The sequence below is a fragment of the Gossypium hirsutum genome, chromosome A07 (genome assembly GCF_007990345.1).
Source record: "Gossypium hirsutum isolate 1008001.06 chromosome A07, Gossypium_hirsutum_v2.1, whole genome shotgun sequence".
In the NCBI taxonomy this organism is placed as follows: domain Eukaryota; kingdom Viridiplantae; phylum Streptophyta; class Magnoliopsida; order Malvales; family Malvaceae; genus Gossypium; species Gossypium hirsutum.
In genome coordinates this window covers 95,711,710-95,737,078 of record NC_053430.1, presented here as the reverse complement: position 1 = coordinate 95,737,078, position 25,369 = coordinate 95,711,710, and the positions used below count along the sequence as shown (strand labels likewise).

Sequence of the window (25,369 nt, the reverse complement as noted above, 5' to 3'; positions counted from 1 at the left end):
TACCCTTCCCAAAACGACGCCATTTTGCGTCTGGGGAGGGTTACCAAAACGCTACCGTTTTGGACGGTTATTTAAGGCCTAAAAATTTCAGTTTTCATTCATTTTAGTCATTCCTTCAGAAAAAAACAAAAAAAAAACTCTTTGAGGCTCTGCCTCATTTCGATTTCAGGCCATAGCCCAGCCAGGTTTCCGATGACGCGCCACCGTTGTCCACCGTCGTCAGTGGCGGCACCAGCCACCGTGTAATTTTTCCTTTTCTTCCTTTTATTTTGTTCTTAATATATATATGTAATAGTTTTAAGAAAAAAAATAAAAATATGAAATATGGACGTATACTGTTTCGAAATGAAGATGAAGATAATAAAGCAAAAAAGGAAATACCCTTGGCATGGTTCAGATCTATGCTTCTCTCTTTGATCTACAGATTATTGTCACTATTTTTGGGTGTGTTTTTGATAGTTGGAAATCTATCGTTCTTTTTTATTAGAAAAAAAAATCCCCTTTTTAGTTTCGGTTTTGGCTTTTTAAAGCCAAGTTACAAGCCATTTTTTATTATTATCTGTCCCTTCTCCTTTCTGATCTTTGCAGGCCGGTGGACGGTGGAGCAGGTGGAGCAAGTGGCTGACATGGTAGTGGCAGACCTAGGTGCGGCGCACCTAGGTGTTAGGAGGCTAGGGTTCTCTTTTTTTGTTAATGTTTTTGGGCTGATGTTAGTGGGTTAGGGTTAGGCTGAAATTGGGTTTGGGCTGTTGGGTAGGTTTAGTTTTGGGTTAGTAATTGGGTTATTGTAAATGGGTTTAAAGTTGGGTCAAATTGGCCTATAACAACCCCAGTATGGTTGAAATTTTTTCTAAGTTTCCAAAATTTTCATATATTATCAGTTTAGTCCCAAATCACTTCTAAAGCATGTTTAGGGCCTCGTAAGCCCTTATAAGGGACAATGTGTTTGTGATTAAATGGTATTTAAATATGAATGCATAAATGTATGAGTTATGTATGCTAAATGATGTGTATTGATCGGTAATCCCTCTTAACCCTACTCCAGTGATGGATATGGGTTAAAGGTGTTACAAAAGGGCATTGTGTTCCTTGTATATCCAATAATCCAAATAGCATTTGAGTCTCGTAAGACACCTCTACTAATGATCTGAAGGGATAAGTCCTCTTTCATCATATGTATTGAGCTTTAGCCATCCTTGGTTAGGTGGCTTCCATCATATTTGCTTTATCCACTTTGGTTTTCATTTCTTAATGTTGAAGTCATTAGAACATATATATTGCACCCAATGTATAAGTTTTTGTTGCTTAGCAAATTGGCCCTTACACCCTAAAGCATTTGGCTAACGACAAGACATTCAACTTTCACAACTTAAATTATCACAAACCAGCCCTCAAACTCGAGCGTTCAGTACTTACCCTCAAAAATGGAGATTCCCAACGCACTTAAATAGTTGGAGGAATGTGCACCTCACAATCCTTGCCTAAAAGAACCACACAAAAGAATCAATCAACATCCACAACCAAAACTCCTTTAATAAAACCCGAAAACAACACCCTCAACAAATGAACAAATACTACTTATAATAATAAAATAAAAAAAGAAAGGTATGGTTGACACCAAAATTCCCTTACCACACACGACCAATAACGAATCTAGAAGAATAACGACACAGTAACCAAAGGTCTGAACAATAATAAGACAGTAGATAGCAATGGCAAAAGAGAAAAATAAAGAAAGAAAGAGGTTGTTAGGAAAGAAAGTAAAGATGAAAATTGGCAAAGAAAAGAAAAGAATAGAAAAAGGGAAACGACAGAACAACAAGGGAAGAGCAAAAATAATTCAACTTTGCACACACAAGATTCAAACTTGGAACCTACAGATAAATTAAGACCTTACCACTGAACCAACAAACTAATTCTTGCTCATAATTAAACAAAAATTATAAATAAGCTAGTTGTAACTAGCCATATATGGGGACAAAAATAACCAAAATTCAAGGGAAAGAAATTAAACACAAGATCTCAAGCTCATATCCGAAACACCTAACCACTAAACCAAATCAATTTACTTTATACAATTTTAACAATTCAAAATACTAAGAACTTGGGGCATTACATGCTCTAGAAAGGGTGGATCCTCAAGTAGATCATGATTTTTGCCACAACTCCTGTAACATCTTCATATGGTTGAACATCTAGAACAGGGTTGGTAGGAAGTTGATCCTTTTAAATAGTGTCTTTGGAAGTCATCTCTCTCCCTTCCTCACTTTCTTTCTATATAGTTTTATCTATATCTTTTGAGTTTGAGGATCCATAAGGCATAAGATTGACTGACGGCCTTTCAACAACTTGGGTTGTTTCTTCAGAAGCAGTGCCAATAGCAGCACCAGTTGGTTCTATATTTGTTGTTCAATGAACTAACACAGATTTACATAAGGTAATACTTGAATTTGGGATTTTGTAATTCCCAAGACGTCAACCATGCCATAAAGCCAAGGTCTCGTTGACACTTTTTTAGTTGCATTTTATTTTATTATTTTAGATAAATAAAACAGAAATCTATATACTTATAATAATTTCTTTTTTATTATTCAGTTTAATTATCATACTTATCTTGATTTTTTTTATTTGTTTCAAATTGATTTATTATAGTTACAAATTTGATACGTTGTATGCCTTTTGGTTTTAATTTAAAGTTTTATTTGGTGTATCAAAACTATTTTTGCAATATTTTTTTACATAATTTATAGGCTAAATTAGTTTTAAAGGCCATTTTTTTAATATAGGTCTAAAGGTCATTTTTTTATTTAGGGAAACAGGCTGCTTTTAGGTGAGAGAAACGACCAGCTAGACGCATTTACCCTTTAAGTTACAATTATTTTTCAATTTTTTATTTTAATTTATCTTTATAATTAATAAATCTTTTATTCATAAAATAAAATAATTATTACAAATATGATTATTTTTAATAAATATATTTTTATATGTGTGATATTTATTTTTCAATCCATATTATGTGTGTAGTAAAATTAAATATTATATATTTATGTATGTGCATTTAAAATATTTCATATATACACATAATGATATTTGAAATAACTAATTGAAATATTTCGCTTATAAAAATATTTAAAATATCATACCCATAGTGTAGATAAAAACAATAATATTTTAAATATTTTACATATAAAAATAATAATTATATTTAAAATAATTGTTTCATTTTATAATATTAGAAATTACCATACCCACAATATATATGGAGAAAATAAATATCTGACATATAAATTATTATATATATATAAATTTATCAAAAATTTTATTTTCAAATATTTTTAACATAATGATATATGTAAAATATATATTTTTATTATATAATTACATATTTATTCTTTAATTTTATGAATAATAGAGTTATTAATTAAAAAAATTTAAAAGATGAATTAAAATAAAAAAATTTGAAAACAATATATTTATTAATTAAAAATTAAAAAGCTTGAAATAGCAAAAAATTACAAATTACAAATATATTTAAAAAAGGGAATTAAACTTGGGTTTCAAAAATAATACTAACGTGAGTGAAAGAGAAACCGAACCTAAGATTTAAGAACAAAACCACTACTATTTAACCATCTAACTAAAAAAATTAATTATATTAAAAAAAAGTCAAAAAAATGCAACTTAAAGGTAAAACGCATCCAGCTGGGCATATTTTCACACACACTCTCTAGAAATAGTCTATTTTCCTAAATTAAAAAAAACGACTTAAAAGCTTAATTAAAAAATTCATATTTTAAGCCTAATTTAGCCTAATTTATAAATAAAAATATGAATTTATATTTTATTTAAAATCAATTATAAGAATTATTTTCTCTAAATAATATTAAATATGATCATTTATTAACATATTTTTATTAATATACCCACCCACCAAATATATTTTAAATGCAAAACTTAAGGATTAGGGTTTGGTTTCTGTATTTTCGAACCTGATTCGACCGACTTACATAAATATCGTGAAACATATCATGTGGCAGTTTAATTTTCTGGTGTACATAAATCGATTTTGGATGTGATTGCAAATGGACCCAAACATATTGCATCACCTTGGAAACGTCACAATGTTGAATACCACATATAATGTCAAATGTAGGAAAATGCTCATCATAGTACTACTCAATATATAATATACTAGGTGGACTAGGAAAGTCATGAATTTCTCTTCATTAAAAATAATTTTTGAAACAGGAAAAATTGATTTTTTTTATTGTTTGAATGATTTTATGTAAAATATTTTTTGTTATTTGAAATTAACGAAATTATTCTTTAAAATTTATTATAGATTCTTTTTGACATAATACTTAGAATTATTTATAGTCCCTCCCCAACTCATAAATAGGAGGATAATGTGCTCAAGACCTATGTCACCTTACATTGGCAACAATATTCATGCTAATCGAGCTAAGACTTAATCGACAAAAGTAATGCTTAATTAAAACTTAATTAATTTATATGCATTATATATATGAGAATGGATAGTGATATATTAGAACCGAGAGGGATAAATGAAATTGAGTATAATTTAAACCAATACTCGTATTTATATTATTAAATAAATGAAATAATTAGTAATAATATTCTTCCTGATTTGTGGAATCCAAATCATATGTAATGCTTTTGGAAACATGTGGTGGGGTAGATTGGCATACTCTAATTATTATTCAATAAAGATAAATATTTTTTAATTAAAAGTCATCATAGAATAATATAAAATTATAATTTAAACTAAAAGTAGGACACAATCTCCATAAAAGTTTCATTGTTTTTAAGTTTATAATTATTTTTTAATTTTATAATTATATTTTTTTAAGTTTCTCTTATGATTTTTTAGCCTCTTAGTTTATCATATTATGAATATAAACCTAATAATTATTGAAAAATTATTTAATTACTTAAAAAATTCTAAAATTTAAAATAGAGCTATAAACATTTTTTAATTGGTTGCTCCCCTCACCCCTTAATCATGAAGTCAGATATTCGATCTTTACCCGTAAGAATGAACAACGTTTCATAATCTTTACCTGAAATTTGGTAATTTATTGGTAAATTTGGGTGTTAATTAATTAAGGTAGTCATTAATTAATGCCAAAGTTAATAAAATAATAAAAGTTATATGTTACTGGTCAACTAATTTACTGTAGTTTTGTTGACTTAAAAGGTATTTGATAAATGAAAAATATCTAAAAGTAGGCTACCACCTACCACATAATCTCTTATTAAATTTTTATAGTATTATTATAAATTCTGATTATATCTATTTTTTTATATAATGCTTAGAATTACTCATCGCTTCTTCTAAACTCATGAATAGGAGGATAATGCACTTCAATACACTCGAACTCACTTTATCTTGCATCGACAACAATTCCCATGTCAATCGAATTAACACTTAACTGACTTTTTTAACTCAAAAATCTTGATAGAAAAACAATTGTTAATCCTACAGTGTAAAGGGATATGAATTATAAGCTTCCTTTAAGAGGGTACAAAAGACTGTACCATTCAGTACATGAGGGTGTTAGCAAGTTATTGTCTAATATTGAAGAGAGGGACAAAAATTTTGCTTTGCTTAAAAGCTGGTCTTCCATTTTTGGACCCTCAATACAATAGATCCCATTCATGTAGTATTTTCATTCGAAAAATGGAGAAAGTATGATGGAAATCTTTATACTTAGAGTCAAATTATATTTTGTTCTTTCTATTCAAAATGATAAATTAATCCATGTAAGTTAGAGTTAAGAAATTGGTCTCTGTTCATTAATATATGGTATACAAGGCACACCACATGTCACTGTCTTGTAATTTTGTCAACCACACTAGTTTTAATAATACAAAAGAATGAAATTTTAATAAAAATGACATGTTTGCTCTTTGATCTAACATACAGGGATTAATTTACCTTTTTTTTTGTGGAGGACAAAATACGATTAGACTCCTACTATAGAGACTTCCATGATATTTTTACCTATGCGTTTTTGTGTAATAATTTTATATCAAAAATATTATATTCATATCTACACATTTTATTTATGTTATATTCATGTTTTAATTATTTGTCATTAAGCAAAAATCCCAAAGAAAATCTCAAATTCTTCTAAATCCTAATTAGACTTGTTTATGAATTCGATAACTTAAATAATTTACTTCAGACCAGACCATGAAGAAATCCAAGCTCTTAACCATATATCCCTTTGTTTCATGTGTGGGTGTATATATATCCATTGTAGTGACAAAACATCTGGATTGCTTTCAAGTTTTGATTAACCCCAAGCCAAGGGTTTGAACCTCAAATATCCCTACCTGACCTCTTATCAAAAAAGAGAAGGAAAATGATAGCTATTCCTCAATAGTTGACATTTTAGTCAAATCTGGAAGGATTTAATGTTTGGTGGTGCTTGATGTTTCCAGTTGGAAATCAGATATATACAGCCATGACCGACCTCAATCAAATGAATTTGTTCTGAAGTTGGATGATTTCACAGGTTAATTGTGACTAAAAAAGCAGCATCCACTACTTGAAGTAGGCAATGCTCCCTTTTCTTTATTTTTTGGACAGATTCAATGAAACATAATCTTCTATTCCTCACTAATCTAAAGACCCTTTTTAACATCACTCTCAAATGACAAGAAGTATGATGTCCATTTAATCTTTGGTCAGAAAGTATGAATTTACATCATACTTCGATGTGGGGTTTGGATCTCACCTTTTTCACACGAAAAGAACACTGTTGAAAGATCATGTAGGATCAAAGTAGAGATTTCATGAATAAGAATTGATCACGTCAGGGATCAGACTGAAAGGTCAATACAGGGAACAGTAACAAGAAGGATATTATGGATCCATGCCATGCACAACATATGAGTGAACCAGAGCTAGCCTTGGTTACTTTCTCTTTTTTCTAGACAGTAACTCATACCAGTAGGAGTAGGACCCAGCTGCAAGTTTCAGGTGACAATGATGGGAAAAACCAACGTACAATCATATCACAGCTGCAGTAACAAGCAAAGCTTTGTATGTATCATTTAGTTTGTCTACTATTTGCCTTTAGTCGATTTGATAGCTTTGAAGGTTTTGGATGTTGTTGGATCATTGAACATGTTGGCTTGCTTTAGTTGTAACTTGCAAAGAAATTCACCCAGAGAATGTAAAATAGAGGAAATAAATCGTGGTTTTACTGGATATGGCCATAGATGCTAGCCAGCTTAATGTGGTTTGTGCTTTTCCTTCAAAAATGAAGTGAATGGATGGGCTTCAATCTTGATTATTATGGTCAACAATTTGATTTCCTTAGTTAAGAAAGTGAATAGCAGGGCGGCAAACCATTAGAAGAAGTTTAAAAAATGAAGAGGGAGAAAACACATAAAAAAGAAATTATTTCAGCTAACCTTAAAACACTTTGAAAATCCAGTGCCTGTTAAGGTACAAGATTAAGAACAAGGGCACAAAAATGGAATAAGAACAAGGGCACAAAAATGGAATAATTGACAACAAATAGCAAAAATATCTTTCAACAAGATCCTACAGCAGATTACAAGAGTCTATAGCATATGTACAACATATCTACAAATCTAAGGCCAAATCTGTTACTACATAAACTAAAACTAAATGGAAACGTACACTCGATGCTGTGGCAAGTTAAGTTTTCCAAGGAAAATTATGCAGAAAATTATAGACAACCCACCACCTCATCGGAATGGTTATAACCTATTTCCCCATATCCTAACCATATTTAAAAAGGGTATTAAAAAAATAGAGTTCATATTCTAATGCATATAGCTGGATGACTAAAGAATGTATGAAAAGTGAGCTCCAAAAGGACCAATTGAGATAGAACAACTTACATGGAGTACGATATCAAAAAATCATACAAGAAAAATATAACAAAGTTAGTCAGCTTTTACTTGCTCTTCCCAGTGGCACCTTCTCTCTGATTCCGGAAGTGACTGAGAAGCTGCTGTGCCTGCAACAGGGGAAAACTAAATTACCATGTCTTTTCTCATGTGCATCCAGAATTTATTTTTCTTTAGATTAAAAAGTAATCAAACATGTAATTAATAAGCAATCATGATTAATGAGCTTTACAAAAACATCTTATGCCTTTCTGATGTGATGTCACTACCTTCCACAATAGGTGTGGGAACATAACACATTTTTCCTACCCTTCTAAGTAGTTACAATTAGAATCACAAATGCAAGGTCTAATTTCTGATAAACAAATGGAAAACTGGTAAAACCCGTCAAGAATACAATTACAATTCAATTTTACAGGCAAATGACTACAAAAGGAACGTGATTACAATTTTGCTTGTTAAGACCCAGATACAGAAGCAGAGAATGCAAGGACCACATCAACATAATAGAAGAGAAAAGAACTAAGCTGCATACCTTTTCTTTTGCTCTTGGCGTGCCAGACTGGGACAATGCGACAAGGGGTGGCACAGCCCCTTCTTGCAAAACCAGGGTACAGAACTTGGGACTATTAAGGCATAGTTGCAGCAATACAGATGCAGCATTCTCCTTACCCCTCTGTGATCCTGATTCAAGAATTTCAACTAGTAATGGGACACCACCTTCTCGTACAATTGCCACACGCCCTTCCGCAACTGTCGACAGGTTTGAGAGAAGGGCAACTGCCTTGTCAACCATCCCACTATCAGGGTCCATTAACTGGACGAGGTATTTTACAGCACCTGCTTGAGCCATACGAGCCTTATTTTCATGGAAGATTGATAAGTTAAATAAAGCAGTAGCAGCATCTTTTTTCCCTCTCAATGTTCCTGAGCTCAGAAGATTCACCAAGGCTTTGACAGCACCAGAGCGTCCAATCCTTGCCTTGTAATCTTCCAAGGCAGAAAGACTGAACAAAGCTGCCGCGGAATTTTCTTTGGCTCCATCATTTCCAGACTTTAAAACATGAATCAGTGGCTCTATTGCTCCTGATTTTGCAATAATAGCCTTATTATCTTCACTGATTGAAAGATTTAAAAGGGCTGTAACAGCATGCTCTTGGGTTAGCTTCACTTCTGAGTACAGTAGAGATAGTAATGGTGCAATAGCACCACAGCGACCAATAATTATACGATTCTCCATGTTGTTCTTTGCAAGAAGGCGCAATTCTAGAGCAGCTTTAGTTTGGACTTCATTTGATAGGCTTTTGAGGTTGTCTACTAATTTCATCACATGGGAAGTTGTGGTTAAATCATCACATCCTGACCCAGAAAACGTAATGGAGTATGCTCTGTTATAATCATGGTTTCCATTAACTGCCTCTTCTACTTTTGCTCCAGAGACCTGCAACTGCTTGCCTGATGTCCATGAAGAAAATCCAGAATCTTTTCTTATAGGAAAAGTGCCAAGACCCTTGGATGAAATTTCAGCTACCTCATTCATTTCAGGTTTCTTCAACCTTCTTGACAAGTCATTTAAAGCAGGAGGCATATAATCAATACTGGAAACTTCACTTGCTGCTGATTCAGTTCTGCTGTGAATATATGAATGATCGGAGGATTGGTCATACTTGTCAATCTCCACACTTTGGCATCTATTGCATTGTCCGCTATATCTAGATGAGATGCCAATCTTCAGCTTCTCTAAACCAGACCCAACCTCAATTGATGATCTCGATGTGGAACTACTACTGTTTGCAAAGCAACAGAAGCTATCAGTATGAGTTAAATCTTGGGAGGATTTATGATTTGAAGGAGAAGAGATTGAGACAAGTTTAGCATGCCCAGTGCGATTGGAAAGTTGTAAGTTGTTTTTGTCACACCAATTTGCTAGCATAGCTTTCACCGTAAAATTTGGAGTGAGATTTGTATGTTTTAGTGTCTGACGAGTCTTTGGGCAAATGGTCAGTCCACTGTCAAACCACTTCTGGATGGAGGCCCTGTCATAAGTTTGCCCAGAAGCCACAATAACAGGATCCATCATAAGTTCCAATGAAAGGGGGCAAACAAAATGTGGAGGGATCAAAATGCCACTTGTGGGTTCAAAATGCTCAATTTTAAGCATATAATCACGTATATGAGAGATGAGATCCACAATTTGATTGATTTGATCTAATTTCCCTTTCGCGTTGTTAGCTTGAGCATTCATTCTCTCTTTTTCCACTGCCACAGTTTCTTTTAACAATTCCTGGTTTGACGTCAAGTTCAGTGACTTGATAACTTTTACCAGATGATCAGTACAAGGAATAGCGCCATCTTTTAGACTTCTCAAAGCATCTCCTATATTTTCTGATAGTCTCTCCAGGTTCAGACATTTAATTTCCCGAATACAGTGCTGAAACAGTTGAACATCAATTAGTTTCACTACTCAAAGCCAACTCAGCACCGAGAAAGTGATAGCAGTTGACATCCAGCTGCCTTAATAATGTCTAAAAGGGCAACAAAATTTGTGAAAAAGAAAACGAGCAGCATGTTTGTCATCTAAGCATACTATTTAAGCAACACACTTGATTTATTCTTACCTGAACACTGGTTATACTTGAAGTTGATGGTGATGACTGCAACGATTTATATAATATGTGACATATCTGAAGTGAAGAGCTTTGCATTTTTATCAGAAAAGGCTCACTCTGGAGAACCTGTACATGTTTTCAAAACAAAAATAAGTATTTGAACGGGATAGTATTAGAAGCATGAAAATCCTATTTCTTTTATTCAAGAGGGAAAGGCATGCATAATACATATCAACATCCAACATTCAAGCTTCTTTTCTTGGAGCAACTAGGGCACAATAGAGGAAGTCCTCCCTTTCCCTTCCTCCTACCCCTGAACTGCCACTCCTTGTGATGAAGGCACCATTTGATCTTAGGTCCTTGGTATATCAAAGAACTTTAACAATTAGGATAGCTGGCACAATTCTTATTCGTTTTACTAAATGCTGCATTCAATTGCAGAATAAACATGAGGAAAGATATGTACTTTATTGCAATCTATTGTAAACTGGATTAGCTTTGCCACTTTATCACTCTAAGTGTTCTTCCACAAAGTATTACATTTTAATACCTAATTGGCACCATCCTTGTTACCTTTAAATTTTGACTGTGTTACATATACGAGAAATGGATTTTCTTGCAATCTATAACAAGTTGGGTTATATTTGCAATCAATCATTGAAGTTTTCTTCTATGAACTATGATAACCTACAATTAACTGAAACTTTAACAAATCTCACATAAGGCCAATTTTAGATCCTTAATACTCATGTTTCCTGCCATTAAAGAAGCTGGACATCCACCCTATCAATGGCTTCATACAATAAAAATTTGATGGTGGGTACTATTTGATTCCTCTGTGCATAAAAACAACACCTAAGCCAGACCGAATTGAAGGAAAACTGGTTTTTCATACATGAACAATAAATAACAAACAAATAATAGAACCAAAAAACATTGACAAATCGGAGGAAACATGATTCCTTGATTCCAGAACTACTTTTTTTTTTTTAGGTACCATTTCACGAAAGTAAAGACTAAGATTAAACTTACCATGTGGATTTTGCTCATCTTAGGACACCAGTTCTCCATGAATTCTCGAGCCTCATTAACAAGCATGTCTAGCTCTTCACACTCTTTACACAGAATTTCATCTGAAGGTATCTCACAATCAACAACATCATCAAGCAGCGGTTTTAAAAGTTTTAACACAACAACCATATTCCGGTAATCCTTTCCAATAGGAACAACTTTTCTGGTCTGGCATGATACAAGATGAGCAAATCGAGCAATACTGTTAATAAGACATCTCACGGAGGTTGTGTCCATCTGACCTGTATATCAATGAAGCATACAGAATTTATAAAGAAAAAAGAAAAAACTTATAAATCAAAATAGTATAAAAATTGCTCAGGCATAATCTGTTCATAAGTACAGGAGTGCCTTTGAAAAAACTTAAGCTTGCATCATTATCTGTGTTGCCTTTTTTCCCATAATCTAAGGAAGCCCACTCATTAGATGTCAATCAAAAAGATAAAAGATTAATTTGTACATCTTTTTATAGTAAGAGAAAGGCTTTGATTGATGTATATCTGAGGAACACATACAAACACATACACTGCTCACGAAAATTACTTGTTCACCAATGCCATGGAAATTGATATTTTTCCACTATCTAAGGAAATCCACTTGACTAAATTCCCAATTAAAAAAACATCAAATAAAATATCAGATTTTATAAGATTCAGTGTAAGAAAAAGGCTTTTGGCTGGTCAACAATAATGTTATCTATTTGTGGACTGTTGGACTCTTAGTTACAATAGTCAAGGTTCAATGTTCAATCCCCATAGCATTAGCACTTCAAGTATTAATAAAAAGGAAGACTTTTTTTAAAGAAAATATATTTTTTACACATTCATGGCATTCTCCATATTGACTTTTTCCCATTTAGGAAAGGCTAGACTATTCCAACAAAATATAATACTATGAAAAAAAAATAAAAGATAAGATCTCCACAAATTAATAATAGCTTGGCATGTGAAAGAAGCTTTGTACTAATTATCTCATGAGAAACAAACACAAATAGCAATTGTGATATTGGAAAGCACAAAAACAAAAGCTACTGAAATCTTATAAAATTGATTTCATAGTTTATTTGTTGTAGAAAAGCTTGATTAAAAAAAAAAAGCTCTTAAACTTCAATGATAAAAATCTCTTCACCCTTCATTTAGAAACTGAAGAAAGCTTATTAAGAGTTTGAAGTTCAACAACATCAAAAACTACGTTTAAAATGGCTACCATAAGATCCAAATTTCCAGTTTCTGCCATTTAGCTATCAGCATCAGAGAAAAAGGGTATTACGCAAATTCACTAAACCAACAAAAAAAAGGGTTTCTTTTATTTTTCTTATAATTGAAATACTTCTCCACAGTCCACCAAGAAAATACAGATGAAAAAGCAGGAAAATTACCCGGTTTCTCTTAAAACCCAATTCCAAAACAACAAAGCCAGTTTATATAACCAAGACCAGAAAAAAAAATCATCAGTTTATACAATCGAAAACAGCAGAAATGTTATAAAATTTTTAAAAAAAATGAAAAACTAATATTTAAACATACAGAGGAAGCATGTTATACCTCTTTCCTGAAATGGGTTTAAGCAGGTGAAACGAAATAAACACAGATCTTGGTAGACATTTGAGTAATGAAATATCTTCAATGGAAATAAGCAAATATTAACCCTTTAAGCATCAAAACATAATAACTTCAACCTCAGCTTCTATATACTTTCTTTTCATTTATTTGCCTTCCTCAGCAAAGCTGCATGAGAGAGAGCTGCAAGAAAATAAAGAAACTGGAAAAACAAAAAGGGAAAATACTGGAAAAAGGAAAGCAAAAGGGTAAACAGGATGGGCCCTATTTGGTGGAAGATTTGTTGGGTTTTGAGGAAAAAATTAATTAAGAGTGGGGGAAGATTAATTAATATCAATCATGATTTAGATGAAACAAAAATAAAATGGAGCCAAGGGGCTTGGCTTTTTTTTGTTTAAATATGTATTTAGTGTATTTGGTTTTAGCTTGATTAGAATATTGTTATGAATTTAAGAGGATATAAGTTTGAGTACACTAAAGTATATTATCCTGAAATTTTTCAAAGTTATTAATATTTTTAAGAATATTTTAATATTGATGGATGTCAAGTTTTATAAAAATTTTTATACGGTCATGTTTTTCGTATTTCGTTGAAATTAAAATAATTATTTTAAAATTATTTTAATACTCATAGATATCAAATTATTTATTAAAAAAATAAAAAATGTATAACATAATTTGAATAATTTTTTATAAAAATTTAAATTGACCTCTAAGTATTTATAGGTGTCAAGTTTCTTTTAAAAACATCGCTACTCATGGATGTTAATGACACTAACATAGTGTATGAGTTCCACAACCCGGTGGATAATGATTTTAAGCTACATTTTGCTACAATAGATCTTGGATTGGCACGTTATCATTATCTCGTTGTTTACTTTACATGCCTATAAAATGAACTCAAATTGTGCACTCGGGTACCCTATAAAAAAAATGATGCAATTGATGGATGAGTGAGGTGTGTTTGGCCTCATTTGACCAAAGAGTTATGTAAGTTCTATATTTGTGATTGTCATTTCCATCGTTCGATCCATTATCAACATAATACGAGGACCTACGAAGATAGTACATTGAAGAGGTAAATAGAGCAAACATCTATATTGGTTGATCTAGGTTTTGCTGGAGAGATTCGGAAGCTTAGGCATAACCTTTCTGAAGTGCTCATTGACAATTGAATGCTACACGTGGTTCCTTTACTGCTAGATACTCTTCTTCCCAATAGAAACACCCAGACCATCTAATTGAGCTATTGTATATATTACCTTGTAGGGTAGAAAATTACCATCATGAATAATTTCTCAATATATGCACTAATCCATCGACCAATGTTGTTCCTACCACTTAAAATTTTATTCTATAAAGTCAATTAATGTTTTATGAATATATCGAATTAAATTAAATTAATTAACTATCCATAAAAATTATGGAAAATGAATTCACACATTTATACACTAAAAAATTCAATCTGAAAATGATGGTGTTTAAAATATTGGAAATATGCAAAAGATGGGTGGTAGATGATGAAACTCAATTTTCAAGTTTCAATCAAAAGGAAGAAAATATCAATCTCCTGTCATTTTCCATTGATATTTTTAATGGACAAGATAAATTATATATATATATATTAGAGGTGTAGTTTGTCTTCTTCAAACCAACAATATGTATGTAAATACATATTTAGATTGTCAGAAATTCCCCTCCACTAATCAATGTTGACCATGGACGGCATTTCTGTAGATTCATTTACTATTAAAGAATTATAAAAATAGGTAACCAAAAATAATAAAATAATAATAGTCCAGATTTATTTATTGTGGTGGTTAAAACTTTGTTTGACACTTTAATGGGATAACTTTTTTCCATATGATAAAAAAATTATATATAAATTTTAATTAATTATTTTTTTTAAATTAAAAAGAGTATTTTTTATTTTTAAAATAAATTTAATGATTTTTAAATTTTTTAAATGAATTTTTAAGTTTTTAAAAATTAAAAAAATTAATTAATTACTGACGTAACATTTACGTATGCGTCACGTCAATAAATTTAACCGATATTAACTTTTTTAATTATTTTGAGACAAATTGATAAATAATATAAGTTTAAAGGTTAAATAACGAAAAATTAAATGAAAGGTTAAAATAATTTTTTTTATAAAATTAGAAGACTAAATAAATTATTATACTATAATTTTACAATAATGTATATTTTTATAATTAAATTTAAAAAAATAGTGCATTCCTTTGATTTGCTGTTCTAACTTTATAGATTTTTATAGGTAAATATTGTTGTTTAATTGGTAACGAATATTTTACTTGAAAATTTGTATTTCTAAACGATCCCCTTTTTTTTACGGGACATCCAACCCTTTATTAATAAATAAATAAATGAGAAAAAATATTTAATACCGTTTTTAAATTTTACAAATAAAATTAAAAGATGACAAGGCCCTATAAAAATATAATAAAATATTTGAAAAGAAAACACGTATCAATTTTTAAGACTATTTATGAAATAAATAAAAAAATTCACAATGATTATTCTAAATATTCATCCAATAATAGAGAAAAAGGGTCAACCTTAATGATTTAATCCAAAAAGATAAAATATGCATATCATATCCAAATGAAAAAATAATAATTCAATTTATTTATATAATTTTTTTAAAAAAGATTATTTTTTTTTAAAGTGTAGCAGCCAATTGAATTGACAAAAAGTTGAGCCCCCCATATGGATTGTTTTCATTGGTTACATATGAATAATGCACAAAGAAAGCCAAGTTTTAGTGTCCTTAGCTGCCTTAATTATAACAGCTTGCCCCCATTTTTATCCTATTGAGATGATGATCCATTGCCAGCTATTACACCATATTTCATCAACATCAAACAAAGTCTCCCAATCCCCTCATCAAGTGGCATAAGCAGATGTAATAGCATTTGAAACAACCAAGTCTCCACCCATCCCTACTAAAACATATTTCAATGGATATTTGTGGTTCTGCTTGAAATGAACCAAATGCAGGAGTTTCTAATACTGCCAACTTCAAATGCAAGATCTTTGTTAGTACAATACATATTAATAGGATATAAAATTTTGTGTGTAAAGTTGTACTATATAGCAAATTGTGGGCATTGCAAGCCATGTGATTGAAAGGGGACACCAACTTGAATGGTCCACTTCTAAGACTAAGATGACAATTGTCTGGGGCGGGACATCATTAAAAGCTTCTGACTACATTTTGGTCAGCTTTTCCAGGAGTTTAAAGTGCCCAACAAACAAGGCAAGAAGCATTTCTTTGATTTACCAATTTTCAGATCATATATTGTCAGCTGGACCCATTCTTTCATAATAATTCTACAGCAATTAACAGAGGCAAAATACCAAATCATAACTAATGAAGAACAGGAAGATTAAAAACAATGACCAACCAAAGACAATGATGCCTCCCTGCCCTAATTCCTAATAGTCTTACCTTGTTTAGCCAAGTTTTTCAAGCTAGAAACTCATTTCAAGACAGGCTGCCTTTCGAGTTCTTCGGCTGGAAAAAGTTATGAAGAAAATTACCCAGATTGTTGTGCTTCCTAAAGGACAAAAGCAGATCCTGAATAACACATGAACCCAAAACACCCTCGTTTCTTTTTTTATTTTTCTCTCCTTTCATTTCCATGTCGAACTAAAATGATACCCACGGAGGAATATGGGCAATAAAGACTATAGATAGAACCAAAGGAGTCAGCATCAAGTGGTGGACGGTTTAGGCTTTGTGATTTTTCATCATGTCATTGACATCCAGCTCTATTTCCAACAGCGAAGAATCCTTCCGCATGCCGTAATGACTGTTCAAGGAACATGAAAGTTTCAGCAGTCAACATACTTTCACCAGATGCTAAATCTAATGGTTTGAGACAAATAATTACAAGTAATGGAGGTACCTGTTCAGAACAGGACCATGGTCAACAGCTGTTCGCAGACTATATATAACTCGACCAACTATGTCGGTCATAGAAACAGGACCAAATAACCGACTGTCCTTAGCTTCCTATCATCTCAAAAGAAGAAAAAATGAAACAAAGGAAAATGAAGAATACGAACCAGTTTCTACAAAAGCCAGGTAATAATTAAATCGATGGTATTCATTACTCAGACAAATTGGATTAAAGAACTTTGCTGACTATTTTAAAGAGATAAAGAGCCTCTAGAATAAAGATTATGAACAAGATAACTGTTATATGTTTCCCCAGATCTTAATGATGCATAGTGATTGTTATGAGTAGCAATGAAAACTTTGATTAGTTGTACTACCTATATTTTATACCTTGGGCTTCAATTTGTCGTTGTCAGCCAATACCCAGCATTGGTCCTTTTCAAGAACAAATGGCTCATCTTTTTCATCCTTTGACACCATTTCATATCCTTCTGTGGCAGCCAATCTTCTGACCAGATAGTTTTCTGAATTGTCAGGGTCCTTCAAGACAATAACATCTCCAAGAAAAACTCGACTGCCCAGAAGTTATGCATGAAGTTAGGGAACAATGAAATCACACCCAAAATAAAAGGGTAATATGGTATTGCAAAGAGATGGCAGGGAAAAAAAAAGTTATCCTAAGAAAATCTGCTTGGACAACATCAACTCGTGACTCATGAGTGAAGATGCCATGTCCAAGTGCTGTTTACCTATGGTAATCATCACACATATTTGCATATAGGCATACCTTCATATGATTAATGTGCATGCATATTTACAACACTGCATAAAAATAAAATTTAAAACCCTTCACAGAGGTTAGGTCAGAAACATCTACACGCATAGATCCTTGGGATGATTGAAGTGGAATCATCACAATTTGCAATGGGCCAACTCAACCAGGGTTATGAAACCATAAGATAATTCTCAGGTGCAGTAAGAAGTGTAGTGAATCTTTAGGGAACTGTGCCGAGAATAACAACTCTCAAAATGCTGCATAATTGAAAAGGGATAAACCATTCACTCAATGATAATAATAACAAGAAGAACACTATTTAAGGGAAAAAATATGTATTACGTTGGGTCAGCAATTGGAATCTTTCGAACAAGAAGAGTACTTGCTTGTTCTCCAATTGTTGGGGCCATTGCCTCTCCCTTATTCCAGTGTAAGTAAGTCAATTTTCCTTGAAATACATTTTTCCAAACTGTATCATATAATTCCCGGTCACTGATTAGACCTCTCTTATAGCTCTGTTCCATATCAAGTAAAGATCTATCAGAAATTCTGCATTTCTGAAACCAGTATAATTTATGCAGAACAAAATCAAAGCAGAACCAACCACAGGAACAAATAAGATTTAAGAAGTTCAATTATCAACAGAAGTACCTCTGCATCATAAGTTAAGCAAGAAGATTTTACAAATAAAGATGATGAACCTTTTTATATAAAAATATTCATATAATCCTCTCAAATTCCAACTTTTCCAAGTAAGAACTTCTATTGATATGAAAAATGATTCGGCTAAGAAAAATGTATAATAATACACAGTTTGTCTTGATGAAATGAAACTTGAAGTTGATAGCTTATTCTTGAATGTTTCATTCCAGTTTTTGGCATCAGGCTAAAGCCGGAAGAATGGTTTGCTGAAATTTGTCTATGGCTATAGAAGCCTGGCAATAAGCATGGTGGTTAACTAAGGCAAGAGTTTCAAACAATATATCTTTTGTGACCAATTGACCGCAAAAGTTGTAGTACAGCAAATCTCATTGCAATTCATCATTAAGGTGATAACATGAACTACAATTTCCCTCCACTTAAGCCTGATTGGATCTCATGAAATAGGAAGCAAGCGCAAAGAAAAAAAATTAACCTTCAAAAATTAAATTAATTCCTTCTCCTGTCTATTCCAATCCAATGTTGAAATGAATCATTCACAAAGTGTACATGCCTTAACAAAGATTTTGACGCCATGCCTACTAGATCTTGAAGCAGCACTCAGATAAATAATGAGTACTAAACGAAAATTATGGAATCATTATTTAAAAATGATGCCCAACAATAGTTCAAGAAATAAACGGTTGCCCTGATCCTAGCACATGTTCACTCACGAAAAAACACCAAATATGCCAGGCTTTTTCAACTCAAAAGTATAAGCACTAGTGAATGGAAATTTAATGCCGTATATGGTACAAACGGAGAAAGAACCAAGAGTGATTGCTCTCACTCATCTTTCATAACATGATTTATTTTTCCACCCACTTCCCAAATATACTATTAGTTACAACATGGAATATATGATCTAACACCTTTTTAAACCCCAAAAAGGTGGACTTAGAGTGCCACCTTTACCACTCGAACAAGCTTCAAAATAATACTTGCATCAAGACTATAATGCAAGTGAATGCATCATACTCTTTTCCACGACTAAACCGAGATTCAAACACTGATTTCAAAATTCTATCTGGGAAACAGGTTTTTAGAAATATCAAGATCAAGCTAGCATTATACTCGATGCATTTTTGAACAATTGTAAGAATTTATCATGTAACCACCATTGGAGTTCATTAAAAATCATTAAAAATAAAAGGTTAAAAAAATATGACATTCGGATATCAGAACCATTATCACTAAAATTCAGTACAACGATGAAGCTAAACATTCTAAAAACCCTAAACAATAACAATCAAATAAGCCAAAAAAAATCTCATGCATTAAAAGAACAAATTCAAAACATCACAAAACTACCCAAATCCGCCCCCTTCCCCCCCCCCCAAAAAAAAAAAGAAAGAAAGAAAAATCTCCGCCTTTAGCCAATAAATCAACCATCAAAAGAAGTCAAATTCCAAATATCATCAAAACAGAAAAAAAAAGTCCAGTGCTCCAAAAACATAAATTTCTTCACGTATATACAAGAAAACATGAAAATCAAAATCAAAATCAAAATAAATAAAATCAGAAGCAAATGAAAAAAAAACGATACTAAATGAAAGAGATAAGAATAAGATAATGAGATGTGACCTTCCAGCTAAGAGAGAAGGAGTACTCGAGCTTGTGACGTATGTACCTACACCAAGTCGACAAAGAAGCCATTGCCGAGTTGCTAACTACACTGCTTCGTTGGAATTCTTGTTGCGAGGTCTTTTAGCTAAAGCTCCTTTCAATTTTTTTGGGGATAAGTTATAGGTTTTGTCACTCATCTATGTTCTAAAATATGTTTTGGTCACTTAATTTTAAAAAATTATAATATAGTCACTATTGTTATTGTTACATTTTGGTCACTGAATATACTATTTGAAATTAGTTTATTGCTAACTTGTATACTAAAACACGATGAAAAATAATACTCCTACCAAATGTAGTGTGGTACCCCTCACCTAATTCGATAACAGATCCAAGTAAAAAATGTTACATTTAACACTAAACTCATCACTTAAACTTATTTTTATTTCATTATAACCGAGTTAACTTATAACACAAAACATTATCTTTCATACATAATTCACGTTATTACTAATAAGCCTAAGTACATGCCAATTTAAGGTCCAAAATTTATATACGAAAGAGCTTGAGCTTGAACTTGAAGCTTGAGAAGTGATGTGATCCCAACTGAAGTAGAAACTTTCAAATCTTTACTACTTTTGTCTTTTACTTACCCGTTTAAAATAAATGCATTAAGCTACGTGAATAACTTAGTAAGTACCTAATTAAATTCGTAGCTTACAGTTTTATTTATTTAAGCATATTTTAAATCATTTAAATTAAAATAAATCAATAAACTGCTTATACTATGAAATAACATAATCTTACTTATTTCATGCAACCTATTATTAAACTTACAAAGTATTTTAGTTGATTTTATTAATTATTTCTATTATTTGGTCATATAATTTCTGATATTATCATTTTAATGTCATGTATCGTTTTTATTGTTTACAGATCATAAACAGTATCTTACATATTTAATGTATTTCACTTTTTAATTTTACATATCATTAAACTAAATTCGTTATTTTTTCTTTCATATAATCATACATTTTCACTTACTTTACGGCTTATCATATCATATAACTTTCCATTTACGTATCACGTGTTGCTTATGTCTTTTACATATCTTGACCATAATGAGAATATCGATAACAGAACTCACAGAGTCCTAGGCCAAAACAAAACTCTCGTCTTTAATGAAACTTTGATAACAAAACTCCAGTATCTAACCTGTACACCATGTTCTGCAAAACATAAACATGAACATATCATAAATAGAACTCTAGTATACCTTTCACCCCTCGTAACCCCCGTTTCACCAACCCTATTCCCAACCAAACCCTCGGCCTTTCATCACACCATAACCATAATCATGTCATATATCGTATCATTCATTGACATTTAGCTTCACATATAATCATATACTAATTTTTCAATTTCCTTTCAATGCATGTATATGTAAACATTTCATTTTAATTTCAGACATCCTTTCTTTTCTCTCTTACATTACCAACTTCTATTCACGTATTCATCATTATATTCATTATACATATTCAATTACTAAAGCATGTCTTATTCAATAAAGAATATTTACTTTCATTCTTACTCACTTATAAATTTCGACATTCATGACTAACCTCTATTTAAGCATAATTATTACAATAATTTAACTTAATCACATAACTTTTAAATTTCATTCATCATAGTATACTTTCAAATTTGTATCTTACTTAGTTATTTCATACTAAATTTAAATACTCAAACACCTAAATTAAGGTAAGTAAACATAAATTCAGTTAAGTACTTATCTATTTCTTCACTTGAAATGAACATTTCTCTTTACATTCCCAACATTTCCCTTCACTCTCGTCTTCATATAAGTTATGGCTTTAAAGAAAAACTCAAGAAAAATGCATGGGAGATTTTCCTTTTTATTTCTCTATTTTGTCCGTTTCTTTCTTTCCTTTCTTCTCCCCCCTCCCCCCCCCCACCTTTTTCTTTTTACTGCCCCAAGCTTCTTTCATTCAACCTTCAAATTTTATAGAAAATTTATATACTTTTCTTTTTCTATCAATTTCATCATTATCTTATCAACCAATCACATTTCATGCTTAATTATCATTAGTTTTTTCTCTCATTTACACCTCATTGCATGAAAATTTTAATTTCATCATTATGCCTCCAAAATATCAATTAAATATGAAAACTTTTCATTTGGGTCCCCTTTCCATAAAATGAAAATTTTTAACTTTAGTCCCTATACTTTTTCACTTTATTCAATTTAGTCGCTATATCAATTTTCCATTTACAAATGTCAATACATGCCCATATCACATTCATAAAAAAATATTTCTTAAATTTTGCCCCTTTTCCTGAAATGATAAATTTGCACTTTTAGTCATTTAACTTTCATAAAATTTCAATTTAATCCTTATCAAATTTCTTTATCCATACTTTCTCTCCCAGTACTTAATTCACTTATGAAACACTTATTTTTTCTCAAAGACCAAAATATGGAGATATTACATATGGTATTACTATTCAAGAGAACCTAAAAGGTGCAAATCTAATAACTACATTCATCTTTCACCTTTGTTACCCTATGTGAATGACATTGATTAAATCATGCACCAAACCTAGAGAAAGAGAGATTAGCAAGTGGATACCAGTTTGAGGTTAGTTAAAAGGGTAAAAAGTTCAAACTGTTAGCGAAATAAAAATGACAAAATCATGGCTTTCTATATATTTTACAAGTACTTTGAACAAGCTCTTATTTTCAATGGATGTCCTTACAAAAGCAAGTAAAGACATGATGGCTTACCGTGACTTTTTAATTTAAGGGTGAGTTTGAATGTGCGGTGCATTTACTTGCGGTTAATGAAAAAATAGTGATGGTTTAAAAATTAGATATTGTAGGATATTATAACGTAAGACAAAAATAAAACTAAACGCACCACATCTCATTGCCCATCTGAACCACCCTAAATGTATTCAAATATGGATTATCACACGGGTCAACTCAATAATCAATATCACTATTTGAATTTAGTTTAAATAATACACCAGTTGTTACCTGTTGACTTTGCGAGAGAAGATAGAAAAAAGACAATGAGAATAAAAGAAGTTAAATAAAGAAAGAAGATAAAAATTAAATGGTAAACTATACCCATGTTCACTCTAAGATAGAGTCTGTCCTATTTTGGTTACTAACTTTTTTTCTCAATTTAGTAATTTTAAATAAGATAATTGTGCGAATTAGTCACTACTGTTAAATTTTTGTTTTCAAATAAGTTTGGCTAAAATAGAAATATATGTCTTTTTAGGCCTTTTTTTTAAATTAGAGAAATAGTTTGCATTTGGAGAGAGTGTGTGAAAGCATGTTCAGCTAGATGCACTTTCCTTCAACGATCATTTTCCCAATTAGTTTTTAAACGCTGACAACGGTAAAAAATTTTAAAAGGGCCGATAATAATTTTTTTTCCTATAAATATTAGGCCATTTTTCATTCTTTTTACTCAAATTCAACTCTCTCTATTCTCTCTCAACTTTTAGCTCTCTCAATTGTCTCAATTTTCTCAATTTTTGTTTGAAATTTTCCTATACGCTTTGTTTAAAAATACTATAGTTTTATTTAATTATTTCATATATTCATTTCGATTTAATTTTCACGAATGACAAGCTCTTTGGTTCGTTTCGATGAAAAACACATTTCCCGCTCAAGTGATAATGGTAAAACGTATTTTTAAATTTCGTTATTTTCAATTAAGTTAAATTTAAAGTTCTTTTAAAATTTTAAAATATTTTATTTTGTCGATACAAATAGGCGGATGATTGTATTTTTGAGGAGTTTATACATAATTTGTCAAATAGCCCAGACACCGAAATTCATGGTTATATGCAAGACATGGGATTCTTACATGTGTCTCGTATACTCGGGGGTTGCAAATTGGATCCTACACTCATTAGCGTGTTGGTGGAAAGGTGGAGACCCGAGACACACGCATTCCATCTTCCATGCATCGAGTGTACAATCACACTCGAGGACGTAGCTTTACAACTCAATTTACTGGTGGATGGGTCAATCGTTACGGGGTTAGCGGTCGTTCCCGATAAAGAAGACCTTTGCGAGGCATTTTTGGAGAAGGTGTCAAATAAATTTCAAGGTGATCAGATAGATATGAAGTAGTTGAAAACTATTTTCAAAGAACTTCCTCTGAACGTGCCTGATGTTGTCAAAGAACAATACGTTCGGGCATTCATCCTGAGGTTAATAAGAGGCATTCTAGTGCTCGATAATTCTCGGAATTTGGTACACATAATGTGGCTACTACACTTAGTTGTCTATAAAGAATGCAGACGATTAAATTGGGGATCAATCATGTTGGCCACGTTGTACTGATAGTTATGTCAGACAATGAGACCATATAAGATGTTAATGGGTTGTTGTTTGCTCCTGCTGCAGTCATGAGCATGGTGACAACCATCATTTCTACGTCCCAGAGTAAACGAGCCTTATACGTTCCCATTGGTGATAAGGTAAAAATAATTTGATAATAATATGTAGTTAATAAAGTAAATTTCGTTTACTTATTATATGTTTGAATTAACATATCGCTTGAATAAGTGAAATCGTGGGCCGAGTTACGTGGGATTATCGAAGTAGCTCGAAGATACTCAATTGTTGTTATATTAATGCTCAGAAGCCAAGCATAATTACTGATTTTTTCAAGCCTATGATAATTAAGTAATGTTTTGTAATTTAAAATTCTGCACATAACATGATTTACAATTGTGAACTATAGTTTGAATGAATGTCATGCGCTGATCCGAATATCATAAAATGTGTTCCATCAAAATTTTTGGCCATTCAGAGTATGCGGTGTCATTGGTAGCGTACGCAACGGTGGAGATGCACAAATCAGATGAAGTAATGCGACAGTTTGAATGGAGACAAAAAATTTCGCCGCCAGCACTCAAAATGAAAGCACGGCACAAACTTGATTTGCAAGGGAAGACCAACGAAAATTGGCGAGATTACCATAATGAGTACATTAACATTTGAGATTGTGGGATGAAATTATTACCCATTCACGAACCCTTTTTTTTATCGGACACGATGACCTGTTTAGAGTACATATCTTGGTTCAAAGTCGTTAGCAAGCTATATATGTTGTCGGTGGAGGCGATGAGTAGGTAACTTCGTCAAAAGATGCCACAACTATCGCCCCAGCAGCGTAGGTTTGGAGGAGGTGCCGCGACGAGTTCGTCT

At 31.8% G+C, this 25,369-nt stretch overlaps 2 protein-coding genes across 2 annotated transcripts; both read right to left on the bottom strand.

The window, feature by feature from the left end:
* Window positions 1-7,542: 7,542 nt before the first annotated feature.
* LOC107955431 (U-box domain-containing protein 3) lies at window positions 7,543-13,410 on the bottom strand. Its single transcript, XM_016891216.2, has 5 exons — window positions 13,136-13,410; window positions 11,553-11,833; window positions 10,530-10,646; window positions 8,447-10,342; window positions 7,543-8,021 (listed from the first exon to the last, which is right to left on the bottom strand). Exons 2-5 carry the CDS (start codon window positions 11,826-11,828, stop codon window positions 7,959-7,961), a joined length of 2,352 nt encoding a protein of 783 aa, XP_016746705.2. The 5' UTR covers window positions 11,829-11,833; window positions 13,136-13,410; the 3' UTR covers window positions 7,543-7,958.
* A 2,998-nt stretch (window positions 13,411-16,408) lies between these two features.
* LOC107955432 (mitochondrial inner membrane protease subunit 2) lies at window positions 16,409-20,636 on the bottom strand. The gene is made up of 5 exons (XM_016891220.2): window positions 20,134-20,636; window positions 18,193-18,365; window positions 17,466-17,649; window positions 17,083-17,189; window positions 16,409-16,986 (listed from the first exon to the last, which is right to left on the bottom strand). The coding sequence occupies exons 1-5, from the start codon at window positions 20,203-20,205 to the stop codon at window positions 16,905-16,907; spliced, it is 618 nt and encodes a 205-aa protein (XP_016746709.1). The 5' UTR covers window positions 20,206-20,636; the 3' UTR covers window positions 16,409-16,904.
* Window positions 20,637-25,369: the final 4,733 nt, after the last annotated feature.

Coding starts and splice junctions, on each gene's coding strand:
- LOC107955431 (XM_016891216.2), bottom strand. CDS start 11,828: ATGGACACAACCTCCGTGAGATGTCTTATTAACAGTATTGCTCGATTT. Junction 10,343..10,529: donor CAAGTATAACCAGTGTTCAG/GTAAGAATAAAT, acceptor CAACTGTTTCAG/CACTGTATTCGGGAAATTAA. Junction 8,022..8,446: donor CGCCAAGAGCAAAAGAAAAG/GTATGCAGCTTA, acceptor CCCCTGTTGCAG/GCACAGCAGCTTCTCAGTCA.
- LOC107955432 (XM_016891220.2), bottom strand. CDS start 20,205: ATGGCTTCTTTGTCGACTTGGTGTAGGTACATACGTCACAAGCTCGAG. Junction 18,366..20,133: donor CCTTCTCTCTTAGCTGGAAG/GTCACATCTCAT, acceptor GATATGGAACAG/AGCTATAAGAGAGGTCTAAT. Junction 17,650..18,192: donor ATTCCAATTGCTGACCCAAC/GTAATACATATT, acceptor ACTTCTGGGCAG/TCGAGTTTTTCTTGGAGATG.